Source organism: Propithecus coquereli, unplaced genomic scaffold (assembly GCF_000956105.1).
Source record: "Propithecus coquereli isolate 6110/MARCELLA unplaced genomic scaffold, Pcoq_1.0 Scaffold184, whole genome shotgun sequence".
NCBI classification, from domain to species: domain Eukaryota; kingdom Metazoa; phylum Chordata; class Mammalia; order Primates; family Indriidae; genus Propithecus; species Propithecus coquereli.
In genome coordinates this window covers 2,307,126-2,325,038 of record NW_012143190.1, presented here as the reverse complement: position 1 = coordinate 2,325,038, position 17,913 = coordinate 2,307,126, and the positions used below count along the sequence as shown (strand labels likewise).

Below are 17,913 nucleotides of genomic sequence, written 5' to 3'. Positions count from 1 at the left end.
GCCCAGGGCAGCTCCCACTGGAGGATACCCGCCCCCCCCCCCAGATTTACTGCCTATGGTCACCTGTCCTGGGCCCCATAGCAGGTGTGCAGCACCCACAGGTAGTGTCTGGGGCTGGCTGAGCAGCCTGGTGGGCTCTTATCATCCTGAACTCTCGAATCCTTCCTCCTCTGCCAGAATGACAAGCCTGGTGGGGTCACAGCAGGGACCCACAGGCTGTTCAGCACTCAGGCCCAGCTCAGGGGACTCAGGCATCAAGACCACATTCCCTGTGGCCCTGGATTCCCCAGGGCTGGGCCTCAACTCATGGGGGTCACTGAGAGCTACAATGTCCAAGGCAAGCCATCCAACCACTAGGGACAGAGGGGAGCCTGGCCAGCCATACCTGCCGCACCAGATGTGCATGAAGTAGGGTCGCTGGTGGAGCGGGACACGTGCCTGGGACCTTGCCGTGCCTGCCTGCCTGTGCTGGGATCCTCCAGAGATGTGCAACCAAGGCGTTGGGCGGGTAGTGGGGGTGGTGGGACACCCATGGGGCTGTCAGGGGATGGGTGGCTGGGACCTGGTGCAGCGGCACCCTCGGACACCAGGTTTGCACTGTCAGCTGGTGCTACAAGAGAAGGGACACAGCATTAGGGCAGGCAACCATGGCAGTCCCCCGACGTGGGACAGCACCTGCCGTTCAAACCCCAATGCTGGATAAACTCTGAACTCCAGGGGGCGTGGAAACACCAAACCAGGCTAACAAATGCTACTCTCTGGTGTTGAAAGTTGGGGACACCAGATGATCTCCCAAGAACCATTCCAGGAAGGGCATAGGTGGAGGGGGCTTAGACACTTCACATTCTACAAGAGACTGAAAGTCAGAAATCAGGTGCTTTGGTCACAAGGAGGCTGACGAGCATGGCCCGTGCAGGGAAAGGCAGAAGCTCTGAGGGATATAGAGGCATCCCAGCCCGGTCCTGGGGGGCTGCCACCATGCAGGGGGTGCAACCCAGGCTGCTTGTCAAGCTGCCAGTCAGGACCATGGGGAATGGCTTCCCTGTGGCCCTGCCAGCACCCACGTCCTCATTACTATTGTGTTATTTTATTAGATGAAAAACAAACCAGAATCTATGAAAAAAATTTCTAGAACTAGTGAGTGAGTTCTGCAAGGTGGCAGGAGGCAAGATCCACACACAAGAATGAACCACAGCTGTCTCACAGTCAATCAGGTGCACTAGCAATGAACGTGCAGTAACAGAAATTAAAAACAATACCATTTACGATTGCTCTGAAGAAAGCGAAATACTTTAGCGTACCCGTCACAAAACACGCACAGGTTCTGTATGCTGAAAGTGATACGTGGAGATGAAAGACATCAATGAATGGAGAGACATACTCCGGCCGTGCATTGAAGGCTCAGTGGAGGAAGATGTCAGTTCTCTCCAAACTGCTCTCTCGGTGCAAAGCAATTCTTATCAGAATCCCAGCAAGGACTTTGGAAGACACAGATAAGCTGATTCTAAAACGTATGTGGGAAGGCACAGGCCCTAGAATAGCCAACGCGAGCTTGAAAAGGAGAATGAAGAGGAGGAACCACTCCTGCCGACGTGAAGGCTGACGCTGGAGCCAGTCACCGAGACAGTGAGACGCTGGCCGAGTGACAGACACTGGATCAACGGGGCAGAACGGAGAATCCAGAAATAGTAGACCCACACAATAGTGCCCAGCTGATTTGTGACAAAGGTGTAAAAGCTACAAATGTTCTGGCCCACCCCGTGACCTGGACCTGGACCTCACTCCTCTGCCGTCGCTACTTGGAGGAAGGCGCCTTTCCTGCAGTTAAACCTGCCTGACAGGGGTCCCGAGAGCCTGTCAGTACTTCTCCGCAGATTCCTGACCCATCAGGGGCTGGGCACCCCAGCCAGGAGTCTGGTGTTGCAAGCACCCCTGGGTGTCTGGGTCAGCTACAGAGTTAACTGCCCAGGTCCTGGCAGTGAGGAGGGGGCAGCCCTGCTGCCTCCCTGATGACAGGCGCTCAGACTCCTCTGTCATCTCCACCTGCCCAAACAGAACAAACAGGAAGGGGCTCCAGGAGCCACCAGGGTGCGCCGCCTTTCCAACCTTGTTTCCCTCAAGAGCATGCGATTTGTAGGAGTCACGTGGCTGGAATAGGTGGGGCCAGGCTGCAGACCCCCTCAGCCCAAACCCTGGAATGCAGCAGGCTGGTGTGGTCACCCTGTGACAGGGAACTGGGGTAGCCCCTGGGAAGGTCATCGGACACCACCTCTTGGACAGTTTCTGATGGCTCCTTGGAGAGACCGAGAGAAGGATGAGATCACTTCTGAATCTCACAACTGCAGAGATCCGGACGCGGCCCCTTCCTATTTTTCCTAGATGCTAAGTGTTCGGGGAGAAGACAGAGAGCCCTGCGACTGTAATCGTGGTCCTTTGTGGGACTCTCACGAGTTATCTGACTTTAGTCTCCATGTAAATCAGCCCACATCAGCCCGCCTGGGACCTCAAGAAGGTGGCTCCCTGGAAACGCAGCACCCTTGCTCCCTCCGCTACGAAGGGTTGTCTGCTTTCCTGACACCTGGGACCACCTCCCCCAGCCCCAGCTCTGCACTGCTCCCACCCGCTCTGTTTGGGAATCTGACACCTCACACCTGTCCTTCAAGGACACCCCAAGGGCACAACCTCCAGCCTTTGCCCTCCTTCCTGCCTCCTCCTGTGAAGCCCCCCAGCCAGCCACCTGCTTCTGTGGGAGGCACCGGGTGGACATAACCCAGCACGCGCAACTGTTGCTCTGGAATGGGTGGACTCCAGCTGGGGGCACTCTTCTTCAAAGCCATGCCCCTCAAGTGAGAGAGAAGGGGCCCTGGGGAGAGGTGACAAAGCCACCCAGAGAAAGTGTGAGGTCTTCCAGGTATACCGACTTGTTGGGTGCAGGTAAGAGAAGAACTGTGGAGAGGTTATCTGGTGCTCAACAGGACAGGCTAAAGCACCCCTTTAAAGAATAAGAAAGGGAGGGAGAAGAGTAGGAAGAGGAGAAGGAAATAGGAGGAAGAGAAGAGACGTCGGTGACAAATATAAACTTATCACTCCAAATACTGAAAGAGGTAAGGTTACCTGGTGTGCTGAAGCCAGCAGTGGCATTTGGGTCCCCGGAGCTAGTCTCAGCCACTTGCTGATCTGAACTTGTAACCTGCAGCGAGAAGCACAGAGCATCAAGGTAGGCATCGGTGGGACCTGGGAACACGGTACAACAGCCCCAGGCAGCAGGCTGACTTTGAAGCTGGTCTCCCAGTAAGAAGTGTTGTGGGATGTGTATTTCCCCTCCCTTCCCCAAAATGTAGGGGGTGGGGTGTGAGCACTGAAGTTTTCCTTGCCAAGGCCAAAGCCCATGTCTCTGACCTTTTTCAATCAGGACACCTGCAGGGCCACCCTGAGCTTCGCACCTTAAACGTATGGGCGTTCTCTGGGACAAACAAAGGCCACACGGGAGCGCCCAGAGTCACTGCAGGGCTTAGGACAGTCCCTGCCTTCACTTCCAACATGCCTGTCTCAACCACTCTCTCTCCTCTCAGCTTCCACTGCAGGTAGAGAAAAGGCCACAGAGACAAAGTGGCATGAGGCCTGCAATGCCTTCTGCCAGCACAGTGTGGACACAGAATGGGCATTTAACAAATGGTCGTGGCCTGAGTGAGTGCCTGAAGTCACACAGAGCTGGCACGTGCTCTCTCTTCCCTTTCATCTCCAGCAGAGAGGGTCGAGAGGGTTATGACAAGACTGCCCACCCCACCTGAGCTCAGGCTAAGGGTCCAGGTCCACACAGGACGAGGTGCCAGTTTGAATGTGGGCCTTGCAGCCCTGAGGACACCGTTAGACGCCATCCTGTCCTGGTGGAGCAGGTAGCTGTGGAGCTCGCCTGGAGCTGCACAGTCATCGAGCTTCTGCAGCTTTCTTCTTGGGTGGACTCCTCTTCTGCCTGCAGAGGCCTTGGAATCTGAGGGGGAAAGGCCAGGCCCCCTCCGCGGTCCGCTCCCTCTTTGCCCTGCCCGTCCTGTGCAGCATGGCGGGCCCGGCCGCGCCATCTCTGCGTTAGGGCCTCATGGCCTGCACAGGCCCCGTGCTTGGATGTCATGAACACTGCACACACGTCACATGAATGCCGCTACGCGCCCCTGTGCTATTTCAAAAAACAATTTCTGGATCCTTGTGTTATTTCAGAATTGCTTTGGGGATGCGCTTGCAAATAATGAGCTCCGGAGGAGGCTGGGGAAGGTGGGTGGGCCCCTGCGGCTTGGTCCGATTCCAGCTCAGGTAATTACATTTCTGCCGCCCTCATCTCCCGCCACTTCAATCACATGGCTGGTATCCTTCATCTCTCCTCTTTAAACCAGGCTGGCGCGGGGGCAGGTGCTTGGGCTGCAGCCTTCGCACCAGCGCAAAGGCTATGAGCTGCCCCCCGAGGTGTGAGGCCTGCGAGGGGTTCTGAGAGAAAGAGACAGCGAGAGCTGCCTAAGTGCTCCCTTTGATCCCACTTAGACGCTTTAGAACAATACTATACACGCTATTCTCCTTCCTCAGCGCTCTCATTCTATGCGGGCGGGAACTCGCGCCACCATTGGCACTTGCCTTCTTTCACTGTCATCTCCATGTGCCAATAACCAACTCTGGAAACCTCTGCCAAGAATCTTCCGCTACATCACAAAAACAACGCCCTGCAAGTTAGTTTCATTCCACGTGTCCCTTCCCATGTCTACCCCTCTGTTTCACTTTCTTATTTGGGGTGGGGGTGGGTGGCAACTTAGAAACCTGCTGCTTTAAGAAAAAAAGCTCTGGTAATAAAGACATATAAATAAAACAAGAGAAATCAAATATACAGGGGGACAAGGTCAGCAGGAAATTGGATTGGCTTCATGTTTTGCAGAAGCATCACTCACTTCCCTCTGGCTCCCGGTCAGACCCGGCTTCAAGAGGAGACAGCTCCTGGGAGCGCATCTATCACCTCTCACAAGCAGGGTGTCAAGGGTTTAATTTAAATTTGGCTTTCCCTGATGTCAAAAGCCACCTTGCCGCACTAGAGCTGTGGGGGAAATAGCTGTTCCGTTCACACAGCGTTTTCGATAAACTAGAAGGGCAGGAGGAAGTAGGGGCGGGGGAGAACAGAATTCAAGTTGAAATTTGAATTCTGCAATAAAGCTCATAAACACCGCTCCCTGAGGAAGAAGAGGAGTGAGAGGGCTGTCGAGAGGAGAGGCCACAGGTATCACTTCACCTGGACCCTCCAAGGCAGGTGTCACCTCACCTGGGACTCACTGATTTGCAGATGTGCTTTTCTGACTAGTTGTTGTCATTGAAAAGTCAACTGGCATTTGGCAAAAAAGCCAAACTTCTCCTCGTCTTCCTTTCTTTTAGAAAGCTCTGTGGCTACGACCCCTGGCGTGGAAATTCCGCCCCAATTCTGTAATAAGTTTCCCACTCCTGGGTGAGGCCAACCGTCTAGTACTAGATTTATGAAGACCTTTTCTTCTGGGGCAATTACCAGCAATCATGGGAAATGTGAGTTAAGATTTTAGGCTAGTGGCGCAAGGCAATCTTCAAAGACACTTTGCCAATGGATTTTAGAATGGAAAAGCCATTTCCTTGGAACGTACGAACGATAGCTTTTGGGACTTGGGGCTGGTCGTGCTCTGTCACGTCTGTCTCCTTTCTCATGACTCCTAGCTCATTGCTCGGGTTTCCCTTCCACCCACCATACCGCCACCAAATTAAAATTCCCAAAGTATCACTGGGTCATGTCCACCCAAATGCCAAGCTCTTCAAAGGCACCTCTACAGTTTGACATCCAAGGTCACAGAGTGTGTACCCAAACTATTTCCGTGACTCTGGTAGTGCACCTGGAGCTCCCACAACTGGCCTCCTGCCGCCCCACCTCTGCGCCTTTGCCCACGCTGGGCCCCCCACGATGACCTCCCCTTTGCTTACACGCACGTCAGCCCCACCCAGATTGCCAGGTCTGATTCTCCTCTGAAGCCCTAAAGAAGTTCGCTTGTGCCTGCCCTGCCGCCCCAGACTGTTAGCGCCCCGAGGGAGGGCATCCGTCCAGGCCACAGTTCTCCATTGCACAGTTGTAAATGGTCCCTGAAACATGAGCTGGTCACCCAGACAAGATACCAGACCGGTAAATTCTCAATCGCTTTCCTGCTACTGAAAGAAATTCACTCCCTCAGCGAACTCGCTGGAGGGTACATAGTCTCAGACCACCGCAACCTAAGCCAGAAGGGAACGTGTGTGCGGCTGACCCATCCAGGCAAAGGGGTCAAAATAAACATCACAGGCCGGGCGCGGTGGCTCACGCCTGTAATCCTAGCACTCTGGGAGGCCGAGGCGGGTGGATCGCTCAAGGTCAGGAGTTTGAGACCAGCCTGAGCAAGAGCGAGACCCCGTCTCTACCAAAAAATAGAAAGAAATGATCTGGACAACTAAAAATATATATATATAGAAAAAATTAGCTGGGCATGGTGGCGCATGCCTGTAGTCCCAGCTACTCGGGAGGCTGAGGCAGGAGGATCGCTTGAGCCCAGGAGTTTGAGGTTGCCGTGAGCTAGGATGACGCCACAGCACTCTAGCCCAGGCAACAGAGTGAGACTCTGTCTCAAAAAAATAAATAAATAAATAAATAAATAAACATCACAGGCAAGGAGAGCTTTTCCTTCCCGAGTCAAAAATATCTTCTCCTGCCCCGCACACAGCCGCTTTTCCGTCCGTCTGTCTTCCTCTCTTTATCCAAACAAGTGCTGACAGGCGGTTTATACGCCATTTGTCCTAACAAGGGGAAGCAATTGACCTCCCTGTCGCCCAGGGAGACGCGTCCCGCTGTGAAGGGGCCGCTCTTCACTGTCTATCAGGTGGGACGGGCTGCCCGGGGTGGCGGCAGCTGGCAGGGGCAGCCTCCCTCTGCGGACGGTAATGGGTTTCACTGACTTCCAGACTCCCAGGGACGTCTGTGGAATTGAAAAGTGCTCCCAGACCATGGGGTCAAAGAGAACTGGCCCAAGGGCTGCCGCAATCCCTTAATCACCAGATGCTGCCCTGCTCCCAGGTTGGTAGCCCAGAGAAAGGCCGTGCAGACAGATGCACTCAAACGGATAATGCATAACGTTTGCGCAGCACTTCTGAGCTAGAGGTTTCTGAGTCAACACAAGCTAACACCAGACAAGCTTTTGACATTAAAGCTCTTCTCACCAAAGGTCTGTGAAAGAAAGCTCAACTTAGAAAATTCCCAGGAGTTTTGGAGAATGGAGTCTTACTGGCCTTAGAGCCAGTATTATCATCCTCCAATATATTCTGTTCTTCAGAGAAAAGAGTACATTAGTGATGCAACACGAGTGAATGTCCCTCTGGTGTGCAGCCGTGGGTGGCGCGTTGAAAGTCTCACCCAAGCCCAAGAGCTACTTTAGCATCCAGGGCCTTGGGAAGCTGGGGGCCGGCTCCACATGCAGGGGGGGCGTGTTGTTGGGGGGCCAAGGGCTCTGAGCGGGCAGCACGCCCGGGCTTGTCCCTCTCCACGGGGTTGTACACACAGAATCATGAATCGTTCCAGTCAACTCTCTTTTCTGGAAATAGGGATAATGGCTCACAAAAGGGAGGGCGTGAAGGAGGCCCACACTCAGTCCCCAGCACAGAGCTGGAGTTCTGTGACCGGTAGGCAGGGTCACCGTCCAGACGGGGAAGGGGCAGGGTTGCCCTCCTATCCCAAGGCAGCAGTGGAGAATCACACGCCCCTGCGGACTTTGTGGGTTTCCACCCTCTGGGCCATTCCACATCTGCCTGGTGAATCCTCAGGACCCTATACCCACACGTCCCTCTAACTACCATGCTATCTTCTCTCCTCTTTACCAAACATCCTGCAAGAGTGATCCACTCCTGTTCTCACAGCGCTCGTCCCTGGGGCGGTGGCAGCAGCAGCAGTAGGAGCTGGGACTTGTTAGGAGAGCAAATCCTTAGCCCACCATCACCTACTGATCAGGAACCTTGGGGTGGGCCCAGCCATCGGGATTTGATTAACAAGTCCTGGGATGGGGGGTGAGGCCCACCGGAGTCTAAAACCCAGGGCCACACCCGTGCCCCCACTCCTCACACCCCAACCACGCCTCTGCCCAGCACATCCCGGCTCCTGCCTCTCCAGCCCATCAAAGCTGCTCTTGCAGAGGTCGCCCACAGCCCCTCCACAGTGAGCCAGGGGGACCTGGCGTTGGCCATCACAGCCTCTGGGCACAGCTGGCCCATCACTTCCTTCCCAAACTGCTGATTCTTGCAAATGCAGGCTTCCCAGAGCCCTGCCTAGTGCTCTGCCATGTGGGTGGGTGCCCTTCCTCTCCACCCACAATGGTGTCATTTCTCGAAGCCATTCCCCTCTTTGGGTGCCCCCACCCCCTCCTCCACTTCCCAGGCTCCAGTGACCATCTCTGCAGCTAACTCCAGTCTCTCTGAGTTGCTGAACCACAGACCCTATCGCCCGATGGGCACTCATTCAGAATCCCATCCCCCACACCCAGACAAGTCACCTCCACCCACACACACTCACCCGAGACTCATCCTGAGTGGTCTCTGGCGGGTGTGTTGTGTCCTCTCTGCTCCTTCCTTCCCTCTGAGCCTTTGCACAGGCTGTTCCCTCTCCCAAGAGCCCTCCCAGACCCTCCGCCTGAACCCTGCCTGCCTGACGCCCACCCAGTCTGAGCTCTCAGGTCCTCCCTGGACCCCCCAAACACAGGCCCTGAGCCCCTGACAAGTGTCCCACAGTGCACTGGGCGCCCCCGTTAGAGCACTGGTGATAACTCTTATCACAGCAAATGGTCTCTACTGATAATACTGATTTGAATTATTTTTTATCATAAACAGAAAAATAAACCACATCGGGAAAGCAGAGGTCCCTGCTTTAAAGGTCAGCTTTAAAAAATATCCAAGAGCATCTCCATTACTGCAGGTTTAGGAATGAGATTTCAGGGCCACATTTTTTCTCCTCACTGAAAAGGTCCTTCCTCACAGGCAGTTTCCACATGTCGGTTTCTCCTGCGGACAGAGTCCTTGGCCCGGTGGAGTCCTGGGGGACTGACGTCTGTTCAGGGTGGGAGCAGGTGCAAAGGCACTGCCTGCTCATGTGAGGACGGGCTGGGGGCTTACTGGGCGGGTTTGGAGACCGATCTGGCCCACTGCAAGCCACCCTGACGGAGAGTCCCTATGGCAAATATTCCCCCCTCTTATGGGTTGAGTCTAACGGTGTCTGAATGTGATGTCCACATTTCCACTGGGCACAAGGAAGGCGCATCTCCTCCTGTCCTAAGACAGCCCAGCCTGCAAAAGGTGATGTGTCCTTGTGGACGTGATCATCCTGATAGGCTTGCGAGCTGTGTCCAGGGGCTCCACGGCTGCTGAGAAGTCCAAAAGTGCAGTCCTGGGTGTTCACTCTCCTCTGCTTGGTGCTCAGAGCCCAGAATTGGCTCAGCCCCCACCCCCACTGCCCTTTTTCACTCCCCTGTGTCCCCTGCCCATGCTCCATCCTCAAGGCCTCCAGGACCTCCCCGACCACCGTTCTGCACTCAGCTGCCACATGACCTTTCCAGGTGTTCCCGCCTCTCTGCCCTGGCTAGCATCGTTCCATACTCAGTAATGACAGTAACAGCAGTGACGACAAAAATGAAAATAATACCCCACAAAGGACGACTGGCTTTTGCTGAATTCAGTACTTACTTAGTTCCAAGTCCTAAGTTGGCTGCATTGCAGGCAACAACCCATTTCATCTCATGAGCTTGGTACGGTACTGAGGCTCCATGAACTCCTCCCAAGACCCTCTTATGTGTCAGGCACCAAGAGGCTGTGGGGGTGCCTGGCACGCCCAGCTCAGAGAAGGCCTGAAACACTTCCTGGCCTGGGTCTCAGACAGGACCAGGGATCCAGAACAGCTGTCTTACCTCCCTGGTAGATGGTGACAGCAGCATGTAGTCAAGACAGGCCAAGGTCCCCTGGATTTGGGGGGTCTGCCCATGGGTTAGAAGCTATCCTAGTTCCTTCCGCACCACGTCCCCAGACACACTGACACGTTAAGCTCAGACCCATATGAGTGGCGATGCATAGCAGCAGAGCCTGAGCAAGCAGCCAAGGGGAAGAGCACAAATACTGGGCTCCCCAGGTCTAGGTTGGAATCTCTGCAGGTTCCGCTGTCTGAACCTGATGCCTCATGCACAGCACAGGGCTAACGAGACCAGCATCCCACAGGTTTGTGGACAGGCCTAAGAGATACAAGTGTGCACGGTAGGCCAGGGCACTGGGCGGTCACGGGTGCTAACTACACAGCCAACTCACAACCTGACGTGGTGCCTTCTGGGGGCAGGCGGGGAGGGTTCCCCCACCTTCCACAGGAACTGGCCTTGTCTGGGCCCGGGCCTCACCTGGCCGGCAGGGGGCTGGCCCACCACTGCCTCATACGGAGGGGGCAGCTCAGCAGGGTAGAGCAGGCCAGGGCTGTTGATGGCCACGTCATACAAAGTGCTGAATGGAGACCCAGCAAAGTCCAGGTGGAGGCCCCTGAAAAGGCAGAAGCATCACACTGTCATTCCCTGGGGAAGGAACCTGAACAGCTGACATCACTCTCAAAGCGGTTGGGGCGTGGACTGCTGGGGTTCCCCTCCTCCAGGACTCATGATGGTTGTGAATAAAAGCCAATTCGGTAGGCAGCTTTCACTCATGTTTTTACTGGAGGGACATCAACATTTTCTATAAACTCTATGGCCCTGTCCATTAAGATTAAAACCATCATACAGCTGCTTAAATCTTTAATGACACTTTACGTGTTCTACGAATGAGTATAATGCGACGGCGGCTTTGTGCGTCGTGAGAACACGACGGAGCTGCTCCTGTCTGCCGCCAGTTTCGAGTGGGCCGCCTTGCAGAGACATCGTTAGAAATGTTCTATTTCTAAGCACCACTCCTGTCGCCGCGCCGTCTCTGTTCTCTCACAAAACACACTCGTGGACGGCGGCTCTCGGTTCTGCTCAACTTCTCCCCTGAAAGTGGCAGGACCGTTCCAACCTCCCAATGACCGCTTCTGATCCTGGAGGCCTCCAGATGGGGGCATCCACGGAAGACCAACCTGGGGGCCTCGGTGGAGGGCGTACAGGTGTACTCTGGAGGGTAATAGGGTGGCGGTGGGAGCGGGGGGATGAACTCGTCGAAATCCAGGGTCCGGTGCAGAACGGTGCCGTGGGGGGTCACGCAGGCGGCGCTGGCAGAATGCGACCTCTGCGGGAGGAACTGGAAAGCAGAGACAGTCGGAGTTATCCGGGACATCTCATGCGGCTTGTGTCTAATTAAGCCAATTATACATAAGCTTTAATGATCAGTGTGGAATGTCTGTAATTTAAACTGTCAAGCCATGACTGCTAAACACACACTTTCAAACGGAGGCTCCCCAACGAACGCCTCGCCTCGGAAGCCTCACTGCGCTTTGTTGCCCACGCTGTTATGCAGAATGCCTCTGATTTTTTAAAATAAAAAACACAGTCCAGGAAGTCTTTAATGCTATCCCTACCACTACACCTCTGATCACACTACTCAAAGACTGCGTGCAGTTACAGGGTGCCTGCGGTCCACGGTTTAAGACGGCGCTTCCTGAAGTGCATTCGTGAGAAATGTCTCACCCCACCCCCGAAATTCCTGCAGTGAAATACATTTGGGAAATGCCACATATTCTCTTCTTGGAGCCCTACAACGTTCATCAGTGTGTTAAAGGCTCTGAGAAGGCCTGTGTTGAATTATTTATTTAACTATTTAATCCTTTAATCCAACGCTTCTCAAATATTTCATTATGGGCCCCTTTGGACACATAGTATTATAAATATTTTGCAGTTCTATGGGATTCACACACTTTGTAAAACAGTGCTCTGAAGAAAAAAGAGACTCCTTTGTAAGTTCTAGAACATTCTATGGGGCAACCTTAAACACTGAGATGCTGCTTAAGCAATGTGGGGTAACATCACTTTAACAAAATGAACCCTGTTTTTGCCTAGTTTTCCATTTTTGAAGTACTGCCAATAACTGCTTCTCTTTCCACCTTCAAGTTACTGCTGCCCAAAAGTTACCCGTGGCGTGGAGATGCCTGAGACACTGATCCAGTGCCAATCAACACCTCCCTGTGAGTGTCTACAGGTCCCCAAAGACTGTGCTACGAGGGTTCCATGCTCTGGGACCTCCCACTGTGTGGCAGGTGGAGGAAGGAGAGGATTGGGGGGCAAGACAAGGACCCAGTCCCAGTCACCCAAACACGGCCGAGGACAGCTCCATTAGACAAGAGTGAAGTCTCTAAGCACTATGTGGGAATTGGGGTCCCAAAGGGTTCATGAAGAAGACGACATCTGAATGGGCCTTGAAAAACTGGTAGGATTCCAATGGGTGGGCTTGCAGGAAGGCACTCAGGCTCAAGAACAGGTGAGCCAGTGAAAGGTGTGTTTAAGAAAAGCAGATAGATAAGGCTCTAGAGGTCAACTCTTAGGGTGTTGGAGCCTGGGAGTCGGGCGATTGGAGCTGCACAGTAGGAAAGTGTCTCTGGCAGCACGGGTAGGGTGGGCTGCAGTTGACAGAGGTCAGGACGTGAGAACACTTTGCACTGGTCTGGGCGAGGTAATGATTCTGAGTATGGTCAAATGCTGTGAGATCAGTGTGCTCTAGGCTGACAGAGAAAGGATGGTGGCCACGTCTAAACAAGTCAGACTAAAAATGGGCCCTGCGGGTCTTCCTAACACACAGAGCACGCTCCTTGCCTTTCCAGCTGGTCTGCCCACGGCTGTGTTTAATTGTCTGAAACAGGCTCATCAATGGCGACCAGCAGATCGAGTATGTGTCTGTCGCCCTCTGCCTTGGAAAGCTGTTAGTCCTGACGCCTACTGCACACAGCTAAGCAGCTAGGGTGAGGGCAACTGTCCTTGAAGTCTAATAAGGAAATATTTTGAAGTAGTGTCTATCAGAAATTAGAAAAAAATCAATAACATACTCAAGTAAAATGAAATGCAAAAACCCAAACACTTTCCTCTGCAAGGCACAATTCTACCCAGAAGGAGAACAAGCACGTTCAGAAATGAGGAGCTCCCGATGACTCCATGAGCAGGTTCACGCGAGAAGATGCTGCCACACACCAGAGGCTTTGTAAAAGTTAAGGTACAGGCTCTGCATCTGCTCTAAGGTCCCAACTGCCCTTTCAGGGTGTGCTGGCCTCACCTTCTTGGAAGCATTCCAGCCTTGGCTCGTTTCAGAGGGAGCCTGTTAGCCTGGCTCCTCAGCCTCCCCTGAGAGAAGCCTGCAAATCACACTTGCGCTCCTCCCTCTCTTCCCCGCCATCAGTGTCTGGTTAATGAGGGCAGGGCCTGTCTGGCAGCAAAGTCACCAGCTCTGTCCTCTGCTCCACACACTGGGGCTGGAAGTCTGTGGACTACATTTCCCAGGCTCCCTTGCAGCTGGCTGCCTGTCAGCTTCTGCCTATAGGGGGCGCTAGAGGGAGCCTGGAAAGCAGGTGCTGGGACAAGGGAGCTGCTGTTATCATGCTTTTTCCCACTCCCTCCCTCTGTCCTCCCAGCTCTAAGGGGTGACAGCTGCTTTCTGCAGTTACTCATCTCTCTGCAACCTCAGCAGTCCCTTTTGTTCCTTCAGCCCTGCACACCTGGGTAACCAGCTCCCAGAGACTGTGCGGCAGTCCCAAGGGCAATTTCCTTCCCTGACGTCCAGGGCCCATTTGTGTTTTATCCACCTCTGTGTCCCCACTTCGGGCTCAGCAGGGGCTCCACAATCATCTGCTGAGGACACGGACAGACACCTCCCTGCTGGGACTCCTCCATTCAGCCCCTGTTATCTCCTCCCTGCAGGAGCATCTAGCGTGTGTCTCTCTGCCTTGATTTTCTGCCTCTGGAATTCAGTCTCCGTCCTGCCAGCAGAGCTATTTTTAAACCAATCCGATGAGGTCACTGCCACTGAAAGCACGTTTATGAGCAACGCCCTTGCTCACTGAATCCCATCTAGTTTCCAGCTTCCTAACCAACCAGCGTTCCAAATTCCACACTCATTAAACAAATCTGCTCCAAAACAACCCCAAATACCAATCGCATTTTCTTCCCTCTCCCCTGCTCCCTGTGTCCCTCTTACCTGGCACCTCCTGGTCATCCTTCAGACCTGGCAGAAGGATCCTGAAGGATGTAACTGCCTCCTCTGATCCCTGGTCCGTGTAGTGACAATGGGACACCTGTGCCTGGTACCTGTCCTAGTGCCCAGGGCTGTGCCCCACACAACAGGGGTGAGCATTTGAGACCCTGCTATAGAAAAGCCCACACTCACAGTCTGCTCTGGGAAGAGGGGAACCCAGCTTAGGTGTGTGCTGTCCTTCCAGGTGAGATCTGGGGCAAACTGGCCTCACACAGCTTTCCAAGGCCCCCTTAACACGGAGCCCCTAAAATTTCAGTCTGCCCACACAGCCCAGAGTCTAGGATCCGAGGCAGAGCATGAAGAAGTCAAGGAGCCTGGGATGGGGAATCAGGGGCTGGTCTCCGGGCCCTGTCTGACCATTGGGCCCCACAGGACGGTGAGCACATGAGGATCATGTGATCACAGCCATCATCCCTGGGAAGCACCATTTCTCAGTCACAGACCAACACAGCAGCGTTATGTGGCTAACAGAAGTCTCTTGTCATGCATGCCAGCTCTTCCCCCCAGGCCTCCATCTCCTGCCTTGGGAACGGGATGGAGGGCAGGCCAGGCAGCAGGGGTCTGGAGACAGGCGCTGGGATTCCCAGGAACACCTTGGGATTCTAGCAGTCTCTCCCCATTTCCAGCCCAGGTCTACTTGCCTCCCTTTCTGTCCCAGCCCATTTCTGGCCAGTGCAAACCCTTCCTGCTCCCTGGGGACACAGCACCCTCTCCCAGCATTCCTGCCACATCCTGAAGGGAGCACACATACCTCCAAGTTCCCAGAAAGACTAAGAAATATGGGCAAAAGCCCTCTTCCTCTGCCCGTTAGACTTGGTGGAAATAGCAGGATTATTACATGTAGAAGTTTTCTTAATTGACCTCCTCCTCCTCCTCACCAGCCCGTCAGAGGAGCAGGAGCTCCCCCTCTATGCTCCAGACCCTAGGGTGACATCTGCCAGACCTGCCGTTCTCTGGTCCTGCCACCACCCTCAAGCAAGTTTCATGCCTACCCAGGGCGGCAGGGTGCCTTTCCATACAGGGAAGGCCAGTTTTAGTTACTGCTGTAATTGCATAATGACACACGGATGCAGACAGGAGGAGCTGCTCGTTCTGGGAACACCAGGTTGAATGTTTTGGAAAGACTTGATAAAGGATTTCTCAACAGAAATCGCTATGACATCAGGTCGGGGCAAGGCAGTTCTAAGAGAGTAGAGGAGAGTCATAAACATCTAGGGAAGCTCTGCTCTCAGATGGCTTCCCATGGCTGGCTCCACTTTCGAGGAACTAAGTCTGGAAGTCATAGATGGTGCGGTTTCCACGAAGTTTATACAAGAAATAACAACCAGGCACATCAAACAGAACCATAGTCAAAGGGATGATCGTGACCTCAAACCACATGACTGGAGGACAAATGCTCATTAGCATAAAGTCAAACCATCTGCATGTACACATCATTTTTATGACTGCTTTAACTAGCTGTTTAGATTAATCAGCTGCCTGTTGTTCTCGGTCTGGTAACTAAGTAGCATCGATTGCCCAGAGATGATTCTGCTGAGCCCAGGCCTCAAGGACCTCAAGGTCACTGTGGGTCCAAGGAGAGCTCTTCAGCAGGTGCAGCCGGCACTGGGGTGAGGTGGAGAGAAGATACTGGTGAGCTTGGGTGACTCTGGGGTTCCCAGGGGGTAGTGTCCTGTCCCTGACTGGCCAGTACCACCTACGAGCTCCCTGGGCAAGCCCACAGTCACCACGTCTGCAGAAGGCACAGTGCCCCATCTGCACTTTCTGAAGGAGTTCCACTCCATCAGGCATGTGACTAGAGGAGGGAACATAAATGACATAATAAAAGATGAAGTTAACAAGCAAGTGCCTAATGGCGATGCATGTAACAGCAGATGATGTTCCTGAGGCTAAAGTGGCTGGCAATGAAGTAAGTGGGGAGGAAAATAATGTAATGGAAAATGAGATTACACTTAAAAAGTAAAACTAAAAAAATGAGATTATAAACACTTAAGAAGTAAAAAGCCTTCTCTGCTAAACGATATCCATAAACTGAATTGTGTAATCAGATTATCTTCTGCCACTATTTCCACACACATTAGCATAATCGGCTTTATCAATTTTGACAACAGACATAACACTTTGCATCCACGTGCACGTGCATTCATTATGCTAGTTCCATTAACTGCTAATCACCCCACATTGCTGATCCACAGAAATGAGAAGTCTTAGGTTCTTCGAAGGACTTGTTCTCACTATCTCCAGATCCTAGCGGCACCAGACACGTCGAAAAACACATGGGATGTGTGCTGACTAACCGACTGAAAGAATGAACCAACAAATGAGTGAGAAAATAAGTGTGAATTAAAAATGGGTTAATAAATCAGTAAATAATACAAAACTGGGACTCTTCCTGAAAAACTAATGCTATAGCTGGAATTTTGATCAACTGCATAAGCTGTTAACATCAGTCACAGTAGGAATCACCACTGGGGTCTTTCCTGCTAACACTGAGAGGCAGGGAGGGGCTGGGGAAGTGGGGTGAGAGTCCGCACCAACACGGTGGTGCAGGGCAAGGAGGAGCCCCTTGCTGGGAGGCCAGAGATCCATGGCAGGGCCACAGCCCGGGGAGAGGACTGGCTTTCCTCCCTCAGTCCAGCACCTGCACAGTGTGCTGCTGAACAGAGTACCCCGGAAGGGCAGGGGGCTGGGGCTGTGGATCACGAGTACCCCAAGGTTCTTCCCAAGAAAAGAAATTAGTGTTAGCTCATCAGAAAAAGGCTGCAGGAGGCCTTCTCCACACTTGCCCACAGGGACCCACCCCCCCAATAATGCGCTCATCATAACCTAGTGCTGCTCACTGAGAAGATCTCAGACACAAATAAACATGAGAATGAAGAGTCAGTACAACAAAAGCCACAAATGAGTCCAACAAATGAAAATCCACTCAGAACAAAGAGGTCAAAGCAGGAGAAGATGAAGAACACAGGAACAGCAGTGACTCTTACATAAAGCTGAACTTGAAGGAGTAATGGAAATGCAATGGGATGTTGTGATTTAAGGACTGAGGACGACTGATACAGAAAGGACATATCAAAGGGAAAAACCCTAAGAGCCTGGAACCAAATGTTTTAAACTACCTAAGGAAAACCCAGAAGTTGGCCCTGGTGCGGGAGAAGGAAGAGGGAAGTGGGTACACTTCAAAGGAAGGACAGGTTAAGCAAGTCACGCTTACACAAGCATAAAAAGGCCAGTACTTACAGATTTCAACAGACACCTGCCTTTCTGGGACTAGGAGTTGGTGGGTTAATGAACAAAAACATTATTGAAAGTAGAGAATTTGTCGTGCCTGTAGTCCCAGCTACTGGGGAGGCTGAAGCAGGAGGGTCACTTGAGCCCAGGAGTTTGAGGTTGCTGTGAGCTATGATCAGGCCACTGCACTCCAGCCTGGGTGACAGAGAAAGACCTTGTCCCTTAAAAAAAAAGATTGGGAAATTTCATGCCCCCCCACCCCCACATAGACGCATACTAACATAATACATATATAATTAACACATTTTAACTTAAATCTTACATATATGGACAAATGCCTAGAAAGACACATACTACCAAAACAGACTTGAGAAGAAATAGAAAATGTGACAAGAGATTGAATTAGTAATCAAAAAAACTACCCACAAGGAAAAGTCCAGGCTCAAA

At 52.8% G+C, this 17,913-nt stretch overlaps 1 protein-coding gene across 1 annotated transcript in view; it reads right to left on the bottom strand.

Moving 5' to 3' along the window:
- The window catches only part of FAM189A1 (family with sequence similarity 189, member A1), a 102,203-nt gene that overhangs the window by 2,476 nt on the left and 81,814 nt on the right, over nt 1–17,913 (bottom strand). The window contains exons 5-8 of the mRNA XM_012642691.1: nt 11,141–11,301; nt 10,440–10,575; nt 3,115–3,190; nt 386–610 (exon numbers count right to left, since the gene is read on the bottom strand). Coding sequence (XP_012498145.1) covers nt 386–610; nt 3,115–3,190; nt 10,440–10,575; nt 11,141–11,301 — 598 coding nt within the window. The remainder of the gene's footprint in view (nt 1–385; nt 611–3,114; nt 3,191–10,439; nt 10,576–11,140; nt 11,302–17,913) is intronic.